At 57.7% G+C, this 19,606-nt stretch overlaps 3 protein-coding genes across 3 annotated transcripts; 2 read left to right on the top strand and 1 right to left on the bottom strand.

Moving 5' to 3' along the window:
• Positions 1 to 1,783: 1,783 nt before the first annotated feature.
• Positions 1,784 to 3,572, bottom strand: LOC136135270 (zinc finger protein 436-like). Its single transcript, XM_065893173.1, is given in 2 exon segments — positions 1,784 to 3,206; positions 3,562 to 3,572. Coding segments are annotated over 2 exon segments (1,434 nt in total).
• Positions 2,567 to 10,309, top strand: ARMC5 (armadillo repeat containing 5). The gene is made up of 8 exons (XM_065893172.1): positions 2,567 to 2,665; positions 3,211 to 3,335; positions 3,873 to 4,404; positions 6,035 to 6,142; positions 6,241 to 7,027; positions 8,070 to 8,578; positions 9,254 to 9,386; positions 9,490 to 10,309. The coding sequence occupies exons 3-8, from the start codon at positions 3,930 to 3,932 to the stop codon at positions 10,307 to 10,309; spliced, it is 2,832 nt and encodes a 943-aa protein (XP_065749244.1). The 5' UTR covers positions 2,567 to 2,665; positions 3,211 to 3,335; positions 3,873 to 3,929.
• A 2,707-nt stretch (positions 10,310 to 13,016) lies between these two features.
• TGFB1I1 (transforming growth factor beta 1 induced transcript 1) lies at positions 13,017 to 18,387 on the top strand. The gene is made up of 11 exons (XM_065892060.1): positions 13,017 to 13,029; positions 14,391 to 14,491; positions 14,615 to 14,667; positions 14,762 to 14,904; positions 15,061 to 15,148; positions 15,265 to 15,370; positions 15,488 to 15,682; positions 16,483 to 16,656; positions 16,926 to 17,007; positions 17,308 to 17,456; positions 17,695 to 18,387. Exons 1-11 carry the CDS (start codon positions 13,017 to 13,019, stop codon positions 17,959 to 17,961), a joined length of 1,371 nt encoding a protein of 456 aa, XP_065748132.1. The 3' UTR covers positions 17,962 to 18,387.
• Positions 18,388 to 19,606: the final 1,219 nt, after the last annotated feature.

The following is a 19,606-nucleotide window of genomic DNA, read 5'->3' as shown; positions in this document are numbered from 1 at the left end:
GGGATTTTGCAAACTAATCCTCCTCCCATGCCCACCCCTGCCATGTACCTAACGTCCACTTGCAGTTACAAATTTGCAGAGAACGCAATCCAGCTTTGAGGAAGCTGAGGCCCCAAGGTCACTAGTAAGAGTAAACAGGACCTGATCATAACAACTATTTATTGAATGCCTACTACGGATGCACCTGGCTCAGGCCTCCAACTCAGTCACTGGCTTGTGCTATATTGAGATGCCACTGATGGGGAATATGCCAGAACCCATCTGTTCATCACAGACCCAGCTTGAGGAGACAAGTGGCATCCATTAGATGTCACCTTCATGAAGCCTCTTAGACTTACTCCAGGTGATGCCCTTTCTCCAGTGCCAGCATCGAGCCTGAGTCCATCTCCTTCACGACACCAAACTACTCCAGGACTGGGGCTGTCTCACTCATTTCTGTAACCTTTGGGAGAAGCTAGGAAGCGCGCTGGCGTGATGTCTGTGGGCCGACACCACCGGTGACAGGGTGACAGACTTGAGGAAGAGCAGGGAACTGAGGACTGCTGAGTCCTTTCCTTGCTGAGTCCTTTCATCATCCCTGTTTTACAGATGAAGAGACTGAAGCTTAGAAGAGGCAGACCTGTCCAAGGTCACGCAGTCACAAAAAGAGAAGCCTGGACACTCTGTGCTAGAAGCTGAGAGAGGAGTTACCTCACATCCCTCCCCTTCGGCCCCTCTTCCCCGTGGATACGGTTCTAGATGCACCAAACCTGGTGAGAGACAAGATTTGGGGACAGGGCACCAGATGCATGAGGCTCATGGTCCCATGGGGTGGGCATTAGGCCTCCCCCAACCTCATAAGGGCTACATTCTGTGCCTCTCCCAGGAACACAGCCAGCTACGGGGGGGAGAGCAGGGCCTCACAGCTTAGACTCTGCTCTGGGCACACATTGTGCAGTGCTTCGGGAAGCCTCCCTCTGGCTCCCATATACTCTAAGTTTTACCAATAGAAACACATTTGTTTACGGAGGCAGCCCGCCCCAGTGCCCTGGCAAAATGACCATGTCTAGTCCCCGGTGTCCGGGCACAAGTGAATCTTCACATTTTCTCCTCTGTTGAGGGATCAGAGAAAAAGCCTGGGGAGCCTGCAAGGGAAAAGGCTAAAGAAGAGGTAGGGGCAGACGACCAACCTCGGGCCTTCTGCCCTTGCCTAGAAATGTCACCGGGCACCCCCCGAACTCAACAGACAGGCCTCCCGGTCCTTTGCTTTGGCCCTGGGCCCCACCAGCTTCACCCTGTAAAGACAGCTCTCTTTCAAAGGGGTCACACACCCCAGAGCTCACCTAATGGTCCCAAATTCAAACTCTGATACTTGTGCTAGAACACAGCCTGCCTTATGGTCCCCTCTGGAGGTGAGGACCTCCCCGACCCCCTCTTCCCCTACTGCGTTCCTCACAGGGGCTTGCCTGGCATTGAGTCCCATTGCTCTGGGCTGACGTAACTGTTGCTCTTGGTGTGATTAGCCCCATCACTCCCTAGGCCTGTGAAGGGACACACCTAGGCCGCCAAAGGTGTTCTGCATCTTAAAGCAGCTGGGCCAGCTCTTGCCATCCCCAAACTCTCCCTCCAGCTGGAATTCCATCTCCAGGGCCTCAGAGAACAGGCCTAAGCCCACTTTTCTGTTCCGATTCCTCCAGCCTGGGGTTCCCTGATTCAGCCCGCTAATCAGCAGCCCTAGAGGAGCAGAAGTGAGGTTTACTGAGAAATGCTGGGCCCCTCAGGCTCCTTGAGGACTGGACTAAAGTCAGAGCTGAAGTCTGGGCTGCAACTTAAGCAAGGGATACTGGCAGGGGCTGTGCCCCTGGAGCGTCCGCTGGTGCTGGCCCAGGTTGGAGCTGCGGGCGAAGGCCTTGCCACACTGCAGGCAGACGTAGGGCTTCTCACCGCTGTGCGCCACCTGGTGGATGAGCAGGTGGGCGCTCCGGCGGAAGCTCTTGCCACACTCGCCGCAAGCATAAGGCTTCTGGCCCGTGTGAGGGTGTTGGTGCAGCAGCAGATGTGAACTGTCTCCAAAACTCTTGCTGCAGCTGGGGCACTTATAGGGCTTCTCGCCTGTGTGCGAGCGTTGGTGTTTAAGGAGCTTGGCGCTCTGGGAGAAGGATTTGTCACATTCTGGGCAGGCATAGGGTCGTTCACCCATGTGAACACGCTGGTGCTTGGTGAACTGGGTGCGCTCACTGAAACCACGACCACACTTAGGACACTTGAAGGGCCGCTCTCCACTGTGGGTGCGCTGGTGCCGTATGCAGTCCGAGATGTTGGTGAAGTTCTTGCCACGCTCACAGCAACTGTAGGGCTTCTCCCCAGTGTGCGATCGCTGGTGCTTGAGCAGAGAAGAGCTGCGCCCAAAGCTGTCACCACACCAGGCACAGCGGTAGGGCTTCTGGCCCGTGTGTGAGCGCTGATGCTGCGCCAGGTTGGAGCTCAGGCTGAAGCGCTTGCCGCAGTCCCCGCAGCGGTAGGGCTTCTCGCCCGTGTGCGTGCGATGGTGCTGGATCAGGTTGGAGCTAACGCTGAAAGTCTTACCACACTCAGCGCAGGTGTAAGGCTTCTCACCCGTGTGCACCCGCTGGTGTTTAACCAGGTCCGAGCTGCGGCCAAAAGCCTCCCCGCACTCCAGACATTTGTGGGGCCGGAGGCCTGAGTGGGAGCGACGGTGTTGGATGAGGTTGGAGCTCAGGCTGAAGCAACGGCCACACTCAGGACAGAGGTACGGTTTCTCTCCAGTGTGTACCCGATGGTGCTTAACCAGATCTGAGCCACGTCGGAAACTTTTGCTACACTCCGGGCAGCAGTAGGGCTTGTCGCCCCCATGGCTGCTTTGGTGGTGAATGAGGTTAGGGAGGTAGGCTGAGGACAGTCCACACTCCTGGCACTCGAAAGCTCTGGGGACTGCAGGATAGTTGGTCTTGGCAGGGGCTTCTTCCTCCCCAGGGCCAGAGACTGACCTACGTAGGTACTGCAGGCCCATCATCATTTCCCGGGCGGCCGGCTGCCCCGGCCACACCAGGAAGGGCCGCTTGGGTGGAACAACTCCGCAATCGAAGGCGGACCTCGGGACTCCCTGGGATCCTGACGACCGGTTCCCCCGCTACTCGGCCCCGTCGGAGTCCTCCCTTGCCGTTTCTGGAGCCACCGACTCCACAGCGGTAAGAACGTACCGTTTCCTAGATACCAACCACTGGGCTCACAAGCACAACCACAGCTGGAGACACTCTGGACCCAGTGATTCAGCACCGGAAACGGAAATATCCACCAGCCCGTGCAGTTCTAGGAAGTGGCAGCGAACGGTCTCGGTAAGTTTAACCCTCTCATTCACCTGGCGGAGCAAGTGCTCCCATCTGCAGCCGCTGTCAGGAACTTGATACTTTCCGCTTGGCTCGGGGTTCTCAGTCCGTCAGCGCGGACTTCAGTGCCCCGGCCACCAATGAGGGGCGGCGAAGCGAGCCTGAAGGAAAAGGCTGTTGCTGCCAAGGACACGCTGGGGGCAGAGTAGACAAGTCACCTGGAGCAGCACTGTACTGAAACTCCATGATCGGATGTCTGGGTTCTCCAGAGGCACCGGCCCACCCGAGTCCCTTGAGAGAGTTTCCCATCCATCCTAAGCTAGGCGTCTTAAGCTCGGCGCGGACTACATATCCCAGCATGCGCCGCACGCGCCTCTGGGGCTCGCACTACGATTAGCTAACCACTACTCTCAACATGCCTTCTGCAACTGTGCAAGCCAGAGCACCGTGATCGAGAACTACAACTTCCGACTCGCATGACAACTGCGGCGGCGCTATTTAAAAAGCGTCAGAGAGGAGGTGCATGGCCACGTCCTGCTCTTCCAGTTCCGCTCCCTAGGATGAGCTGCGAGGAGAAGGGCGGAGCCTTAGGCCTGAGCCAAGATGGCGGCTGCGAAGCTAAGCCCCGCGGACTCGCTCTCATTCTGCCTCGCGCAGCTCACGGAGGCGGCCGGGGAGGGTCTAGGTGGGGGAAAGGACACAGCTACCAACGAGACACCCTTGGGCCGTGCGCTCTTAGCCCTCCGTACGCGCCACGTCAAGGCAGCTGGGGGAATCGAACGCTTCCGGGCACGCGGCGGGCTCCGCCCCCTTCTCGCGGTGCTACGGCGAGCGGCTGCAGCGGGTCCCGCCCCTTCCCAGGCTGGCCCAGGCTCCGCCCCCTCGTCTGTCGAGTCAGCGACTTCTGGCCCCGCCCCTTCTCTGGGCCCCGCCCCCTCTGCTGTGTCGTCATCGACGCCCTCGCCACCAGCGCTCCTGCGCAAGACGCTGGACTTGGCGCTCAGCATCTTAGCCAACTGCTGTACGGAAGGGGAGTGCCGGGCTGAAGTGCGCAGACTCGGAGGCATTATCCCTTTGGGTAAGTGCTCCGCCCCCATTTCCTAGAAGGATTCTACCCACACCTCTGTCTGTGTCTGGGCCTGGGTGGAGTCTTGAGTTCTTTGTGTTGTAGCCTGGAAGATCGTGCTTTCTGACGGCGCAGCGCCCGCAGCTCTCATGATGTCATGACCCGTGACGTCACTGCTCTCTCTATAAATTATACCCTAGCCCTCTTAGATCAGATGCCAATTACCTGAGTATTGGTTGTAGAGCACCTCTCTCGCATCTGGGCTGGTGGAGGCCAAAGGGTTATTTGATGACTCTTTCAAATGATTCTTACTCTCCATTTATGTTCACAGCAGGCACTCAGTGCCTACTGTGTCCAGCCTTGTGCAGGGCTCTGAAATCCCATTTGATGAGCTGGGGGTCAGAAAGTGTAGTGGTTGAAAATGTGGGCTCTGCAGTCACCTAGACCCATCCGAGGCTAGGATTGTAAAATGGAGTAATAGCTACCTCAAAACACTGGAATAGGGAGAAAATGAAATACAAAGATAGAACACAGATATCTAAGTCTGGACTGGGTACTTCTAGTTATTAAAAACTAGCACAGTGAGAGCAAATCCTGGGAATTCCCTGGCGTCCAGTGGTTAGGACTCGGCACTTTCACTCCTGGGGCCTGGGTTCTGATCCCTGGTCGGGGAACTAAGATTCCGCAAGCCTTGTGGCACAGCCAGAAAAATAAAGAACAAATTCTAAGCCAATATTTTATAATAACTATAAATGGAGTGTAACCTTTAAAATTTGCGAATCACTGTATTGTACACCTGAAACTTATTTAATACTGTACATTAACTACACTTCAATTTTTTTTTAAAAGAACAAATCCTAACAAAAGATAGCAAGCTTTTCTGTTTACCAGCGAAATTGGCGCCTCCTAGTGGCAATGTTGTGAACACAGTTTACACTTCATTGCCAGCTATGAAATTATGCCTATTTTGATGAAATCTTAATTTTTTTGATAAAATAAAACATTAATGTATTTTAAATTTTCATTGACAAGAGGCCTGGCACATTAATAAGTCCTCAATAAATATAAGTTTTGTTGTTAGTGTATAACCCCCATCATTCATTCACTGTTTTGTATTTTAAATATCTCCTGAATCCATCCACTTCTTTGCCTTCTTCCATCACGTGCCCAGAGACTGTGCTGGGCTGTGCTGGTAGCTGACTTGGGTCAAGCCATCTTCTCACTATTGCAACAGCCTCCATGTTGCTCCCCCTGCCTTATTCTTTCCCCCTGTAATCCATTCTCCCCATGGCTGCCAGATTTTATCATGTCACTTCCATTCTTAAAACGCTGTGTGGCTCCCAGTCCCCTCACATTCAAGACCTGAGCCCTTGGCCTGATCAAGGCCCTTCATGAAGTCATAGCATAAACACTCGATCTCACCTCTGGGCCTTTGCAAAGGTTACTTCGAAACCTGAAATGCCCTGTAACACTCCCATCCACCATCCTTCTAGCAAATACCTACCTGTCTAACCTTCCAGACCCCACAAGTGTTAGGCCTTTTCTGGAGGCCTTCCCTGACTCTCTCAGGCCACGTTCTTGAGGTGATTAATGAGAGAGACAAGAAGGGGTAGAAACCTCAAGAGGCCAAACCCTCTTGCAGTGACTATTCTTCAGTGTGTGAAGACAGACAGCATCCAGAACCGAACGGCCCGTGCTCTGGGGAACTTAGCCATGGAACCTGAGAGCTGTGGGGACATCCACTCTGCTGGTGAGCAGGCTCTGAGGGTGGAGCCACCCAGGGCTTGGGGGTGGGAGAAGGGCTTGGGTGTCTGTCCTCACTCACCTCCTGTCTTCTTCCCTCTGCAGGTGCTGTTCCCCTGCTTGTTGAGGGCCTGACGGCCTGCCAGGACTCACAGTGCCGCCAGAGTGTGGTTCGTGCCCTCCGCAACCTGGCGGACTCACCCCAGCACCGCCTGGCCCTGGCAAAGCAGGGAGTGGTGCGCCCGCTGGCCGAGCTTCTGGCCGCTGCCCCAGACCCTGCGCTGACCTTGGCCTTAGTCCGTGCCCTCCTGGAGCTGAGTCGAGGCTGCTCCCGGGCCTGTGCTGAGCAGCTAAGTCTGGGTGGAGGACTAGGCCCACTGGTCAGCCTGGCCTCCCACCCCAAAAGAGCAGTGCGTGAGGCAGCCATCCTGATCCTTGCCAATCTGTGCGCCCAGGGCCTGGTAAGGCCTGCGCTGGGCAACGCTGGTGCTGTGGAGGTGCTACTAGGTGAACTCCGGCGGCGCCGGGACCCCAGCGGGGCTAGCCCAGCCTCCCAGCAGCCCCTGGTGCGGGCCGTGTGTCTGCTGTGCCGGGAGGCTATCAACCGGGCCCGACTGCGGGATGCTGGTGGTTTGGAGCTGCTGATGGGCCTGCTGCGGGATCCTCGCGCCAGCGCCTGGCACCCTCGTGTTGTGGCAGCCCTCGTGGGCTTCCTCTATGATACTGGGGCCCTGGGCCGGCTGCAGGCTCTGGGACTTGTACCTCTCCTGGCTGGGCAACTGTGTGGGGAGGCTGGTGATGAGGAAGAAGAGGGAAGAGAAGCTGCTTCCTGGGACTTCCCTGAGGAGAGGACTCCTGAGCGGGCAGAGGCCGGAAGCTTCCAAAGCCTCAGGTGAGTTCCCACCTGATGCTGTGAGGTAGAGTCTCTTCACTACCCTCACTCTCCGCCCGTTCTGTCTCGGTAAGACTTTTATTGACTCTGATTCCTAATTCCTTGTTCTCCCTGAACATGACCACTTTCCAGTCCGCATTAAATACACCTCTTTTCCCTTGGGGCCACGTTTGACCTTGGCTCCACCCCAGCACCTCCGAACTTTGGGGCCCAGACAGGTTCCCTGGAAGGTAGTATGTGCACTGGTTCTGATGATACGTTCTGGCATCTAAGTTCTTATTCTGGTACCACCACCTATAAGCTGAGTCATCTCAGGAAAGTTAATTAACTTCTCTGAGCATTGGATTCCTTGTTAGTAGAACGAAGGCTAATACATACCTACCCCATAGAGTTGTAAAGATCAAATGAGGGCACTTTACACCTTACCTGGCACTAAGCAGCGCTCAGTAAACGTCAGCCTCTGTGAACTCCTGACCTCATTTCCCACTGCTTTCCTGGTGCCCACTATACTCTTACACACGGGCCTTCTACCTAGTTTTTGGACCTGGCAGATAAGTACCATATCAGGGCCTCTTTGGTTATTGTTCCCTGTGGCTAGGGCACTCTTCCTCCAAGATGCCTTGATTAGATCTCACCCTCATCAGCACCCAATTTAAAGATGTCAGCTCTCCCCTCCCTGGGCTCTTCTCTGTTCCCTTTTACTTTGCTCCGTATGCATCACTTCACACCACACTCACTGCACACTAGCATGCCTCGTGGTTTCTTATTTTGTTATCTGTTTCTCCTCACTAGAATAGAGAGTCTAGGAGGCAGGACCTTTTGCTCGCTGCTTCTCCCCAGCACCTGAAACGGGGCTTAGCACACAGCAGGCATCAGTGATTGCTGAATGAGCTGGGGTTTGCCCCTACCTCCCTTTTTCCCTGTCCCCCGCTCGGGCCCACCCTCTCTCCTGGCCTCTGTCACCTCTTTTTGCACAACCGATCTTTTGGCCCTGCCCCCTCCCCTCGGCTCTGGGTTCCATTCCCTCTTTCTCCCTCGGCAGGTCCTGGCTGATCTCCGAGGGCTATGCTGCGGGCCCGGGCGACATCTCTCCCGACTGGTCCCCGGAGCGCTGTCCGCCGCCGCCAGAGCCGGCCAGTCGGGCCAGCCCCTCCCTGGGCCCGACCTCGCTGCGGACGCCCCGCGCCCTGCGCCCGCCCGGCCGCAGCCCCGCCACCACTGCCCCCGAGGAGCCCTGGGGCCGCGAGGGGCCAGCGCTGCTGCTGCTGTCGCGCTTCTCCCAGGCTCCCGACCCCAGCGGGGCGCTGGTGACCGGCCAGGCCCTGTGCGGCCTGCTGGCCTACGTGACGGGCGCGCCGGGCTCGCCGAGCCCCCGCGCGCTGCGCATCTTGGCACGGCTCACCTGCAACCCCGCCTGCCTCGAGGCCTTCGTGCGCAGCTACGGGGCGGCGCTGCTGCGCGCCTGGCTCGTGCTCGGCGTCGCCCCCGACGACTGGCCCGCGCTGCGCGCCCGGCCCGCTCGTCGCAGCCAGCACCAGCACCGGGAGCTGGGTGGGTACCCGCGCGCCTCCCTGCCCACGTGTGAGGCCACGCGCCCCTGCATGCCTTCCGTGCGCCCTGCAGCTCACCCGCTGTCTCACTGCCCTCCTCCGCCCACCGCCCACCGTTTGGACAACCTCAGCCACTAGGTGGTGGCGGGGAGGGACTCCCTTCTGCTCCACTGTCCCTGCACGCAGAGTTTTTCAGCCTCTGCCCGAGCCTTGGGGCCCAGAGACCCCAGCACTGAGCTTGGCCCGAACAGCTTAGAATTGTGCCTGTCTTCATCTCCTTACCCAGTGTCTTCTTGGTTCCGCATTGTCTTGACTCCTGCACTGTCCTTGACTACCACTGGGCCCACTGATGGTGAACCCAGGCTCGGGCACCATGTCCTCCCAGGCCCCACCACCCCTTCCAGCCCCGCCAGGGACTGCCGGGGCTTCTGTGCCCTGTTTCAGTCCTTGAGGGCCCAGACTCACTCCCTGACCATCTCACTCCCCGTTCTTGCCCTTGACCTCCAGTTCCTAGTGTCCAGACCCCATCCCTCCAGGGCCTTCAGTCATCCCCCTCTTCCTTGCCCCGGGGTTGTTCGCCCCCTTTCCTTCCGGGGACCCAGAGGCCTGTCTTGCCCATCCCACCGCCATCTTGGATACCAGCTCCCAACCTGACCTGCTCTGCCCACACCGGCAGGTGAGATGCTGCTGCAGAACCTGACCGTGCAGGCCGAATCGCCCTTTGGAGTGGGTGCCCTCACTCACCTGCTGCTCTCTGGGAGCCCTGAGGACCGCGTGGCCTGCGCACTCACCCTGCCCTTCATCTGTCGGTGAGGGAGGCGTGGGTGCCTCGCAGGGGTGGGAGGAGCAAGGTTGCTGTTCCCCAGCCCCGCCCTTTCCCACCTTCTGAAAGGTTCTCTTTTCTCCCCGAAGGAAGCCCTCTCTGTGGCGCCGGCTGCTTCTGGACCAGGGCGGCCTCCGTCTCCTCCTCTTAGCGCTCACTCGGCCAGCTCCACACCCGCTCTTCCTCTTCTTTGCCGCTGACTCCCTTTCCTGCCTCCAAGGCCTGGTGTCTCCCACTGTGAGCCCGGCCCTCCTACCTGCAATCCCCTTGGACCTGGACCCGCCCTCCCCTTGCCTCTATGAGCCTCTGATGGGCCCCGCCCCCACGGCGGCCCCTGACCTCCACTTCCTGCTGGACTCAGGCCTCCAGCTCCCTGCCCAGCGAGCGGCCTCAGCAGCCGCCTCCCCCTTTTTTCGGGCCCTGCTAGCTGGCAGCTTTGCCGAAGCCCACATGGACCTAGTGCCACTGCGGGGCCTGTCACCCAGCGCAGCCTGGCCTGTCCTGCATTACTTGCACGGCTGCCGGGGCTGCAGAGCTGCCCTGGGGCCCGTCCCTCCGCCGGGCCAGCGCCTGCTGGGCTCAGAGGCTGAGGAAGCCCTGGAAGCTGCTGGCCGTTTCCTGCTGCCCGGGCTGGAGGAGGAGCTGGAAGAAGCCGTGGGCCGCATTCACCTGGGACCCCAGGGCGGCCCAGAGTCAGTGGGTGAGGTCTTCCGCCTGGGCCGGCCCCGGCTGGCTGCCCACTGTGCTCGCTGGATCCTGGGGCCGGGGCAGTGCCCACGGAAGCGGGCCCTGGCCCTGGTGGGGCTTGTGGAGGCAGCAGGCGACGAGGCGGGGCCCCTAACTGAGGCCTTCCTGGCTGTGATGATGGGGGTAGAATTGGGGGGCGAGGGTCCCAGCCTCGACGGTTGATGTCCCCTGGGAGGAGACCCGAGGATGAGTTGTCTGTGAGGAGTTCTCCCTCAGAGCGGCACAGGAGGAGGCCGAGCAGAAGGGGTCCCCGTCAAGGACCGATGACAGGGTGGACCGAGACCCCGGGCTGATGATCTGAAGGCTCAAGAGTGAGAAGCCAAGGCGAGGCATGGGGCCCACAAGATGGAGGACCGCCCACGGCCCCAGGCACTTGGCCTGGCTCAGCTTTCTGGAGTTGGAATTAAACACTTTGGAGCTGGCTACCCCTGTTGTGTGGTGTCTCTGCTTACCTTCCTGTGGTGGTACCCCAACCCCTCCACCCATCAAGTAGGGTCCTGTCCCGGTTTCTGTGTCTCAGTACAGGCCACCCTTGGCGTATAGGAGTTGTTTTCTAAATTTTTTATTTACTTATTTTTGGCTGCATTGGGTCTTCGTTGCTGCGCGCGGGCTTTCTCTAGTTGCGGCGAGCGGGGGCTCCTCTTCATTGTGGTGCATGGGCCTCTCATTGCGGTGGCTTCTCTTGTTGCGGAGTGCGGGCTCTAGGCGCGCAGGCTCCAGTAGTTGTGGCACGTGGGCTCAGTAGTTGTGGCTCGCGGGATCTAGAGTACAGGCTCGGTAGTTGTGGCGCACGGGTCTAGTTGCTCCGCGGCATGTGGAATCTTCCCGGACCAGGGCTCAAACCCGTGTCCCCTGCATTGGCAGGCAGATTCTTAACCACTGCGCCACCAGGGAAGCCCAGGAGTTTAATAAGTAATTATGCGCTGGTTCCTGGAGCCCTGGGATATGGTTGAGTTCCCAGGCTGCTTCTGAGGCTGTGGTTTTAGGCCCCAGGGGAAGCCTGCTTCCTGCTGAGGCTACTTCATTGCTCAGATAGCCACCCAGCTGGACACAGACCTTGATCAGGACTAAGAGGGTTGTGCTGAGGGGATGTGAGAGTGGGGATGTACATCCAAGACCTTGGCATTATGGTTTCCTCAGTTCCCTTCACCCATCGTGTGTCTTTAGTCTCTGGATCCATTTTCATATCTTGGGCCAACTGTCCTGCCATTTTTCTGAGGGAAGACCTACTGTGTTCTTCAAGCCCGTGAGGCCCTTAGTCGTGCCCAGAGGGAGCTGGAGCCCTAGGCTGGCATTCAGGTGAGGAAAGGGCTTGCGTTGCTTTGGTCGTCCAGGCAGGGTCTCCATGATCTGGCTCCCAGCTCACTGGCCACTTAGGTGGCAGCCTGACTTTGAGGACAGTGTCTGGACTGGGCCTGTCTGCTAGCTTCTGGGGAGCTGAGGTTGCCCCGTGCTGCCTCCGTGCCTCAGGGGGTGTCCAGGTCTCTGTCCTCAGGCTGTGCCTTAAAACCACCCAGAGAGCTTTTTTTTTTTTTTCCCCGCTAATGTATTATATATATATTTATATAAGGATCTATTCATTTCTCTCTCTGGCTTTTTTTCTTTTGTGACACGTGGCATATGGGATCTGCATGCAGTATCTTAGTTCCCTGACCAGGGATCCAACCCATGCCCTCTGCAGTGGAAGCATGGAGTCCTAACCACTGGACTGCCAGGGAAGTCCGCAGAGAGCTTTATAAAAATACTGATGCCTGGCCCCTTTCTGACTGAATTGGACTGAGGGGAGGGTGACTTGGGCATCAGTATTTTGAAAAATGCTCCCAGGTTCTGATTTACTGCTGGGTTGAGGAACCCCCTGACCCCATTCCAGTGCTCACATCTGGACTCAGGTCTGGGTTGAGACCCACAGTCCAGTGGCTGCAGCCACACCTGTTGTGTCTGTCCACACCTATCTCTAGAGTTTCTCGTTTCCGACTTGATTTCTCAGGGTCTCAGTCCAGGGAAGGCCTCTTGTTCCTTTGTGGCTGGAGTCTGTGTCTTGCTTTCTTTGCTATGTTCAGCAGTATCTTGGGAAAGGGCTCTTTTGGGACAGGTCTGGCTCATCTCAGTGCTGGGGACGGCTGGCTGGGGCTGGCTGCCTGGGAGTGTTTCCCCTGAGTCTGTGTGGGGCTCGGGCCTTGGTTTCTGTTTACCTGTGTCTGTATATCCGTTTCCAACACTATGGCTTAGAGTCTGTGGGTGGGTTCATTGTGTGTCTCTGTCTCTGAGAGATTTCTTTGCATCTAGTTTGCGTGCCCTTTGGGATCTCTGTTTATGTCATTGTCACGGTCTCTAAGGGAAGGTCTCTGAACCTGGGATCTGACTGATCCTTAGAACATCACTCCCACCTCCAACCCCAAGACTCTGTCTGGAGCAGGCTCCCAGGAATAGCCTGGGTGGGAGAGGAGCTCTGTCTAGGACTCAGGGTGCTAGTTTTGGGGTGGCGGTGGGCTTAGGGACCTCAGTCTGTGTCTAAGGGTCTCCCGGGCAGAGGTTCCCCAGCTTAGTCTGCAAGAGCCACTTTCTTACTTTGGCTCTGGCCGCCGGGGGCTCCCTGCAGCTGAGGCCAAGGCTGGGGTGTGGCCGTCTCCGCAGCAAGCAAGCAGGCTGGGCCTGAGTGGGCCGGGGCCCGGGGCCCTCCCTCCCTTTCAGGTCCCCACCCCGGGTTCTCCCGTTCATTGCCCCCCCCCCCCAGCCCTATCCCAGCGGGTCCCGGCTTCCTTACATGGTCACGGCTGGGCCTCCAGCTCCCGGACGTCCCCCCGCCCCCCGCCCCCACCGGACACGGCCCCCGCCCTGCTCGCCCCGCGCGGTCTGCCCGCGCCCCGTCATGGAGGACCTGGGTGAGTGGGGCCCGGGTCCCCTTGTCCCCAGTCCCTCCCCACCGCCTGGACCCGCTTCCCCATCCTGGCGCCCCCTTCGCACTCCCGGCATCTCTCCATCCCTGCCTCCTGTCTTCTCGCTTCTGGTCTCTGCCGGCGCCTCCTTTCCGACTCCACGTCCCCCTTCCTGCCTCTCCCTTCCTGCCTTTGCCAGACTGGCTGCTCCCTCCCTTCTTCCCTCGCTCCACTCCTCCACCACTGGCTGCGGACGGATGGGCAGGAAGGCGCAGCGCCTGTCGGCGTCTGGGCTCAGGAGCTCTGGGAAGGGAGGAGTTAAAGGCACCTTGGGTCCAGGGACTGGGAAAGTAGACGGGAAGGGAGAATATGACATCAAGTTCTGGAGAAGAAAATGGGCTTGCCCTAGGGTTTTGGGAACGAAAGAGTTAAGGGCCCTTAAGTATGGTAGGGGTCAGGTCCTTGGGGCAGAAAGTATAATAGATGAGTGCCAAGATGCCAGGGAGAGGTTAAGTGTTCTACCAAGGCGCTCAGAGATGCGGAGTAAAGGGTCAGGGACTTCTAAATTCTGGAAGGTAATGAGTTCAAAGGATTCGGATCTGGGGATGCAGGCCTGGGGGGCAGGGGAGGGGGCGGCGTGTGTGTGTGTGTGTGTGTGTGTGTGTGTGTGTGTGTGTGTGTGTATCTATCTGTCTGTCTGTCGGTCTTGGGGCAGGAAGGCGCACCCAGGCATCTCATCCTCCCTGTCAGAACTGGGACTGGAAGGCTGTGCCCTTCGTGGGAGAGAAAATGTTCCAGCACCCTGCAGTAGGGGGTGCTGCTCAGCTGGGGTAACGTGCACTGGTACGGTGAAGAATAAGCCAATCAGAAAGCAGGTCCCAGCGGACTCACCAATGAGGTGCATAGGGTGGAGCCCAGTGGCGTCTGGAGGTGGGCCAGGGCTGGGAGGGGTCTCTTTAGGTGTAGGGGGTGTGGCAGAAAGAACATCCAATCAGAAAGCTGGTGTCAGGCATACAGCCAATTGAGCAATTTGGGGTGAAGCCAAATTTGGCTCCAGTAAAAAGCCGCTTCTGACTGCATTACGGAAGATTCGGAGAATAAAAGAATCAGGTAGCTGAATTTGTATATGAAACTCAGGATGAGCCATGTGGGATGTTCTGATCATAAATAGTCCTTGCTGCCTTTCCACATCTCTGCCTTGGTCTGGCTTTGTGTTTCTTCTGATTCTTGACCTCTGCTCCTAATACTGGCTTCCATCTTCCTCAAACACTGTCCACTTAGAACACTTGTTCTCTGATCTCTTAAGGCCCTGTCTCTGCCTTAACCTTGACCTCCCAACCTCTCACCCTGACGGCCTCTCCCTGCAGATGCCCTGCTCTCTGACCTGGAGACCACAACCTCTCACATGCCAAGGTCAGGGGCTCTAAAAGAGCGGCCCCCAGAGCCCCTCACGTCTCCTCTGACACAGGTGAGATCAGATGCTGGGGACTGCGGCAACCACTAGGGCCAGGTTTGGTAGGGGCAAAGGGAATCTAGGCCTGAGTGGGTACGGTACAGGCCTATCATCCCACACATATGTCCTTCTCTATAGATGGGGTCCGGGGAATCTTCAGGAGCCTCTGGGGACAAGGATCATCTGTACAGGTGAGGGGGCTGGGTACTGGGGGATGGGGGAGCCCATTGAGACTCAGTCTTGTATTCCCCACCCCTGAACCCCGGTCCCCACCCTGTTTCCCAGCACGGTATGCAAGCCTCGGTCCCCGAAGCCTGCGGCCCCTGCAGCCCCTCCATTCTCCTCTTCCTGTGGTGTCTTGGGCACGGGTCTCTGTGAGCTAGACCGGTTGCTTCAGGAACTTAACGCTACTCAGTTCAACATCACAGGTACCAGGGTAACTGGGGCAGGGCTTGATGTGATGGCGGGCAGGGCAGGGCAGACACTAAGTGGGTATAGCCTTCCCAGAGTAGCAGCTAAAGCCTTAACTGGGAAGGAGGCTAGAGCATGGCCCCATGTCCAGTGCCCTTCTATCCTCTTTGCAGATGAAATAATGTCTCAGTTCCCATCTAGCAAGGAGACTGCAGGAGAGCAGAAGGAGGACCAATCTGAGGACAAGAAAAGGCCCAGCCTGTGAGTTTGGCATAGTTGGCAGGGCTGGGAGAGGGGTGATCAGTCCTGGATGCCTGAGTTACAGGAGGAAGCGTTACTCTGGGGCTCTAAGCTGACACAAGTTGTGTTCTTCACAGCCCTCCCAGTCCATCCCCTGTTCTCCCAAAGCCTTCGGCCACCTCAGCCACCCTGGAGCTAGATAGGCTGATGGCCTCACTCTCTGACTTCCGTGTCCAGAATCATGTGAGTCACTCAGGGAGTGAGGGGTGGGCCAGTGTGGATTTGTGGCTCTCAACACATTTTAGACCCTCCCACATCTGCTGCCTTGCTGACTCAACTCTCCTGTCCTCTCTGCTGCAGCTTCCGGCCTCTGGGCCAACCCAGCCACCAGTGCCAAGCTCTGTGAATGAGGGCTCCCCCTCCCCACCAGGGCCCGCTGGCAAAGGCAGCCTAGACACCATGCTGGGGCTGCTTCAGTCTGACCTCAGCCGCCGAGGCGTTCCCACCCAAGCCAAGGGCCTCTGTGGCTCCTGCAATAAACCCATTGCTGGGCAAGTAAGTGGAGCCCTGCGAATAAGGGAGTAGAGACCCACAGACCCATCTTTACTGAGAGCCAGTGGGCATTATTGTTGTTCATATTTTACGGATGAGGAAACTGAAACTCCAAGTCACATAGCAAGTAAGTGGCAGAGTAAGAATTCCAATCCAGTTGTTATTTATTCTGGTCCTACTGTGTGCCAGGCTCTACGCTAGCTCCTTTACAAACCCCCATCTCAATTAATCTCCACAAAAGCCTCATTGGCTCCACCCACCTGTCTGGTTCAGGAGCTCCGGTCCTTGGCTTATTACTGAGCAGATGTTACTGGCAACGGTGCCCAGTGGTTGACCTAGTTCCTCCTGCTAGATAAAGCACCCTACCACCATCCTAGAATTTCCAATCTCAGCAAAGCAGGGTGGCATTATGACTTTCGTGGGCCCTAAGCACTTTCACCTTCATGGGCCCCTTCTTCCATTAATAAAATATATTAAAAATTGCATTTTATGACTGTGTTGGTATAAAGATGAATATATTAGTATTATATATGAAGTCATTCTTCTCCTAGCTCATTTTTTCTTCTAATTTTAAAAGAAACTACAACATTTTTGTGGGTTCCTAAAGTATGCTGGGCCCTAGGCACTGTGCTGGAAGACGGGTTGAGTCTCCCATCACTTACAGACTGAGTGACTTGAACGTTAGATTCTTCATCCTGATTGCTCAGAGATAAGATTCGAAAAGTGCTATGCAAACCTTGACTCACTGGGCACATGGCAGCCCGAGGGCCACTCTGACCCAGGCCTCACCCCCCAACTCGCAGGTGGTGACGGCGCTCGGCCGTGCTTGGCACCCTGAGCACTTCGTTTGCGGTGGCTGTTCCACAGCCCTGGGAGGCAGCAGCTTCTTCGAGAAGGATGGAGCTCCCTTCTGTCCCGAGTGCTACTTCGAGCGCTTCTCCCCACGATGTGGCCTCTGCAATCAACCCATCCGACACGTGAGCCCCGCCTCTGTCTCACCCAAGGCGCCTGTGGGATGGGCCTCATCCACTTACACTTCTCCCATTCCCACGCCCACCCCAGCCCCGTCCCTCGTTCTCGTCCACGGCCCTTTAGACTTCGCCCTCTCTCTTTGATTCCCAAGTTCCTGCTTAGGTCTCCCACACCTTACACTCGTACTTCAACCCAATCACCTAGGTTCAGGGCGGAAGAGGGAGGGGAGTAGAAATTGAGGGCCACACTGAGTGTTCCCTTTTATTCCCCGCAGAAGATGGTTACTGCCTTGGGCACCCACTGGCACCCGGAGCATTTCTGCTGCGTCAGTTGCGGGGAGCCCTTCGGAGATGAGGGTGAGAGCTTGACTCCCACCTTGAAAGCCGCGGGTCCGCTTGACATCCCGCCCTGCTCTCTTTGGGCCAGCGCACTACGACCTCCGAAGTCCTCGGGGCCGCGAATTTTCTCCTGCTCTCTCCTGGCCCCAACCTGTCCCACCTGTGTGTTCCCATCCCATCCGTTCCCGCTCTGCTCCCGCCCCAGACCCCATCCCTCTCGGCCTACCGCCTCCCCTGGCCCCATAGCCTCAGATTTTGTGGGGCTCCTGGTGCCACCGCGCACTCTTTTCCTTCCTCCTACTCGGTTCCCGCTCCTAGGTTTCCACGAGCGGGAGGGCCGCCCCTACTGCCGCCGAGACTTCCTGCAGCTCTTCGCCCCGCGCTGCCAGGGCTGCCAAGGCCCCATTCTGGATAACTACATCTCGGCGCTCAGCGCACTCTGGCACCCAGACTGTTTTGTCTGCAGGGTGCGTGGCTGGGGGGCGTGGCCTGGGAGGGACTGGCCAGCGCGGGGCGGGACTAGGAGCCTGGGGCGGGGCGATTATTCAGAGCAGGGTCCTGGGTAGGCGAGGCTTCGCCTTTGAGGGCAGTGCGAGGGGCTGCGGGGGGGTCTTGGGACTGGGGTCGGGTTATTCAGCTCGTAGGGCAAGTTATTTCGTCTGGAGATCGGCGCTGACCCATCCTTTCTCGGTTGCCCTTCCCCAGGAATGCTTCGCGCCCTTCTCGGGAGGCAGCTTTTTTGAGCACGAGGGCCGTCCGCTGTGCGAGAACCATTTCCACGCGCGGCGCGGGTCGCTGTGCGCCACGTGTGGCCTCCCGGTGACCGGCCGATGCGTGTCGGCCCTGGGCCGCCGCTTCCATCCGGACCACTTCACCTGCACCTTCTGCCTGCGCCCGCTCACCAAGGGCTCCTTCCAGGAGCGCGCGGGCAAGCCCTACTGCCAGCCCTGCTTCCTCAAGCTCTTCGGCTGACCGCCTGCCGGGCTCGCCCCTTTGGGAGAGCGCGGCCCCCGAAACCTCGCCCTTCCCGAAAAGACCGGGCTCTCCAGACCCCAAGGCCTTGCTCTTAGAGCGTGGGGCTCCCCCAGCCCAGCTCCGTGAGGCCCCACCCACTGGAGGGACAGGCCCCGAAGGTACTGTACGTTCTCCATGGGCGAGTTCAGAAAAAGCCCCGCAGATCCTAAGGCCACGCGCCTCACGAAGTGGGTCGTACACTGGCAAGCGATCCCGCGTGAGCCCTTCACTTCATTCCCAGCCTTGAGGGAGCCCCCCGACTGGAGGAGGGCCCTTGCAATAACCACGAATCCGAGGCCAGGCCAGGATGTCCCTCTCCCCGCCCCTCACTGCTCAGTGCACTTTTTTCTACCTACATAAACACACATTCCACGTCACACAGGTGCTGTGTCTCTGCGCGGGACTGCCTCGCGTTGCGACGCCCCGCCCCTTATACTGTGATGCGTGATGCGTTCTAGGCCACAGCTCTGTGGCGGGAGCCGGACCTTCAGACTCAGCCCTTGCAGGCTGCCCTTCATCTGTCAGATGCGCCTGAGGAAAAGCTGGCCACCTGCGCAGGATTGTACAGACGGTGACAAGCCGGGACGGGAGCTCAAGCAGGACCCACCAAACCTTCCCGTCCCCAACCCCCCATCCTTCGTTTCCTTATATCCTCGAAATAAGCACTTAATCTGTACCCCTCCCACTCCCTTCCACCTTGCCACCTTGGGTGGTTTCCAGATTTTTCCCCCTCCTTAAAAGACCCTCAGAGATGGGGCTCCATTCAAGTGCCAATTTGTGCCCACCCTTTGGATCTGGGCATTGAATTACAGCTTCCCTCATACGGGTATTGACTCATAACAGCTCCGCTAGGCAGAGGATGACACTTGGGGTGGTCAGGGCAGTGACTGAGGGAAGCGCTGGGGGCTGTAAGAGCCAGAAGGAGGCTTCTAACTCAGATTGGAAGTCAAGGAGGGCTTCCTGGAGGAGGTGACACCTGAGCCTAGCCCCAGCAGAGAAGGGTAGGGCCAGGGGTTCTTAAGTATGGAGAAGTTCAGGCTCCATCTGAATCACTAAGCCCCAGAGGCCTCTCTAAGCCTGGTACCTTAGACTCTGAAGTTCCCTAGGGAGGGGGCCTGGACTCCTGGGTCCTAACTACAGGGACCTTTGAGGCTGGAAACAATGGATTATCAGAGGCCCTTCCAGCTCAAGGAGGAGCTAACAGCCAAGGAGAACATGAGTGGGCAAGAGACAAAGGTGAGGTTCTCTGTCTTGGCCTCGGGCAGAACCCCCAGATCCTTTCCTCTCTGAGGCTCCACCCCCTGGGTCTTCCTAGGCCTCCTGCTCTTCCTCTTCCACAAATTCTTCCTGGGGAATGCTTTCCATCCCTTGGCTTGTAACCACCACCAAGTCTTGAGCCATTCATTTACCAGGTGTTTACTGAGCACGTGCTGTCCTAGGCTCCATGCCAGGTGCTGGGGAGACCATAGGGAACATGTTCCTTGGCCTCACAGTCTAGTAGGGGAGACAGAGGAAAAACAAACACACAGTGACAAGCATGATGAAGTAATGGGGACTTCCTTGATGGCCTAGGTAAAGCTGGCCCTTCCCTCTTGTTTCCACC

The sequence above is a fragment of the Phocoena phocoena genome, chromosome 15, assembly GCF_963924675.1.
Source record: "Phocoena phocoena chromosome 15, mPhoPho1.1, whole genome shotgun sequence".
NCBI lineage: Eukaryota > Metazoa > Chordata > Mammalia > Artiodactyla > Phocoenidae > Phocoena > Phocoena phocoena.
This window is presented reverse-complemented; position numbering and strand designations above follow the sequence as displayed.

What these genes read in the sequence shown, in the direction of transcription:
- ARMC5 (XM_065893172.1), top strand. Translation starts at nt 3,930, where the DNA reads ATGGCGGCTGCGAAGCTAAGCCCCGCGGACTCGCTCTCATTCTGCCTC. An exon ending in GGAAGCTTCCAAAGCCTCAG is followed by an intron (nt 7,028 to 8,069) that starts GTGAGTTCCCAC and finishes CTCCCTCGGCAG; the next exon opens with GTCCTGGCTGATCTCCGAGG. An exon ending in GCACCAGCACCGGGAGCTGG is followed by an intron (nt 8,579 to 9,253) that starts GTGGGTACCCGC and finishes CCACACCGGCAG; the next exon opens with GTGAGATGCTGCTGCAGAAC.
- TGFB1I1 (XM_065892060.1), top strand. An exon ending in ACTTCCGTGTCCAGAATCAT is followed by an intron (nt 15,371 to 15,487) that starts GTGAGTCACTCA and finishes TCTCTGCTGCAG; the next exon opens with CTTCCGGCCTCTGGGCCAAC. An exon ending in GCAATCAACCCATCCGACAC is followed by an intron (nt 16,657 to 16,925) that starts GTGAGCCCCGCC and finishes TATTCCCCGCAG; the next exon opens with AAGATGGTTACTGCCTTGGG.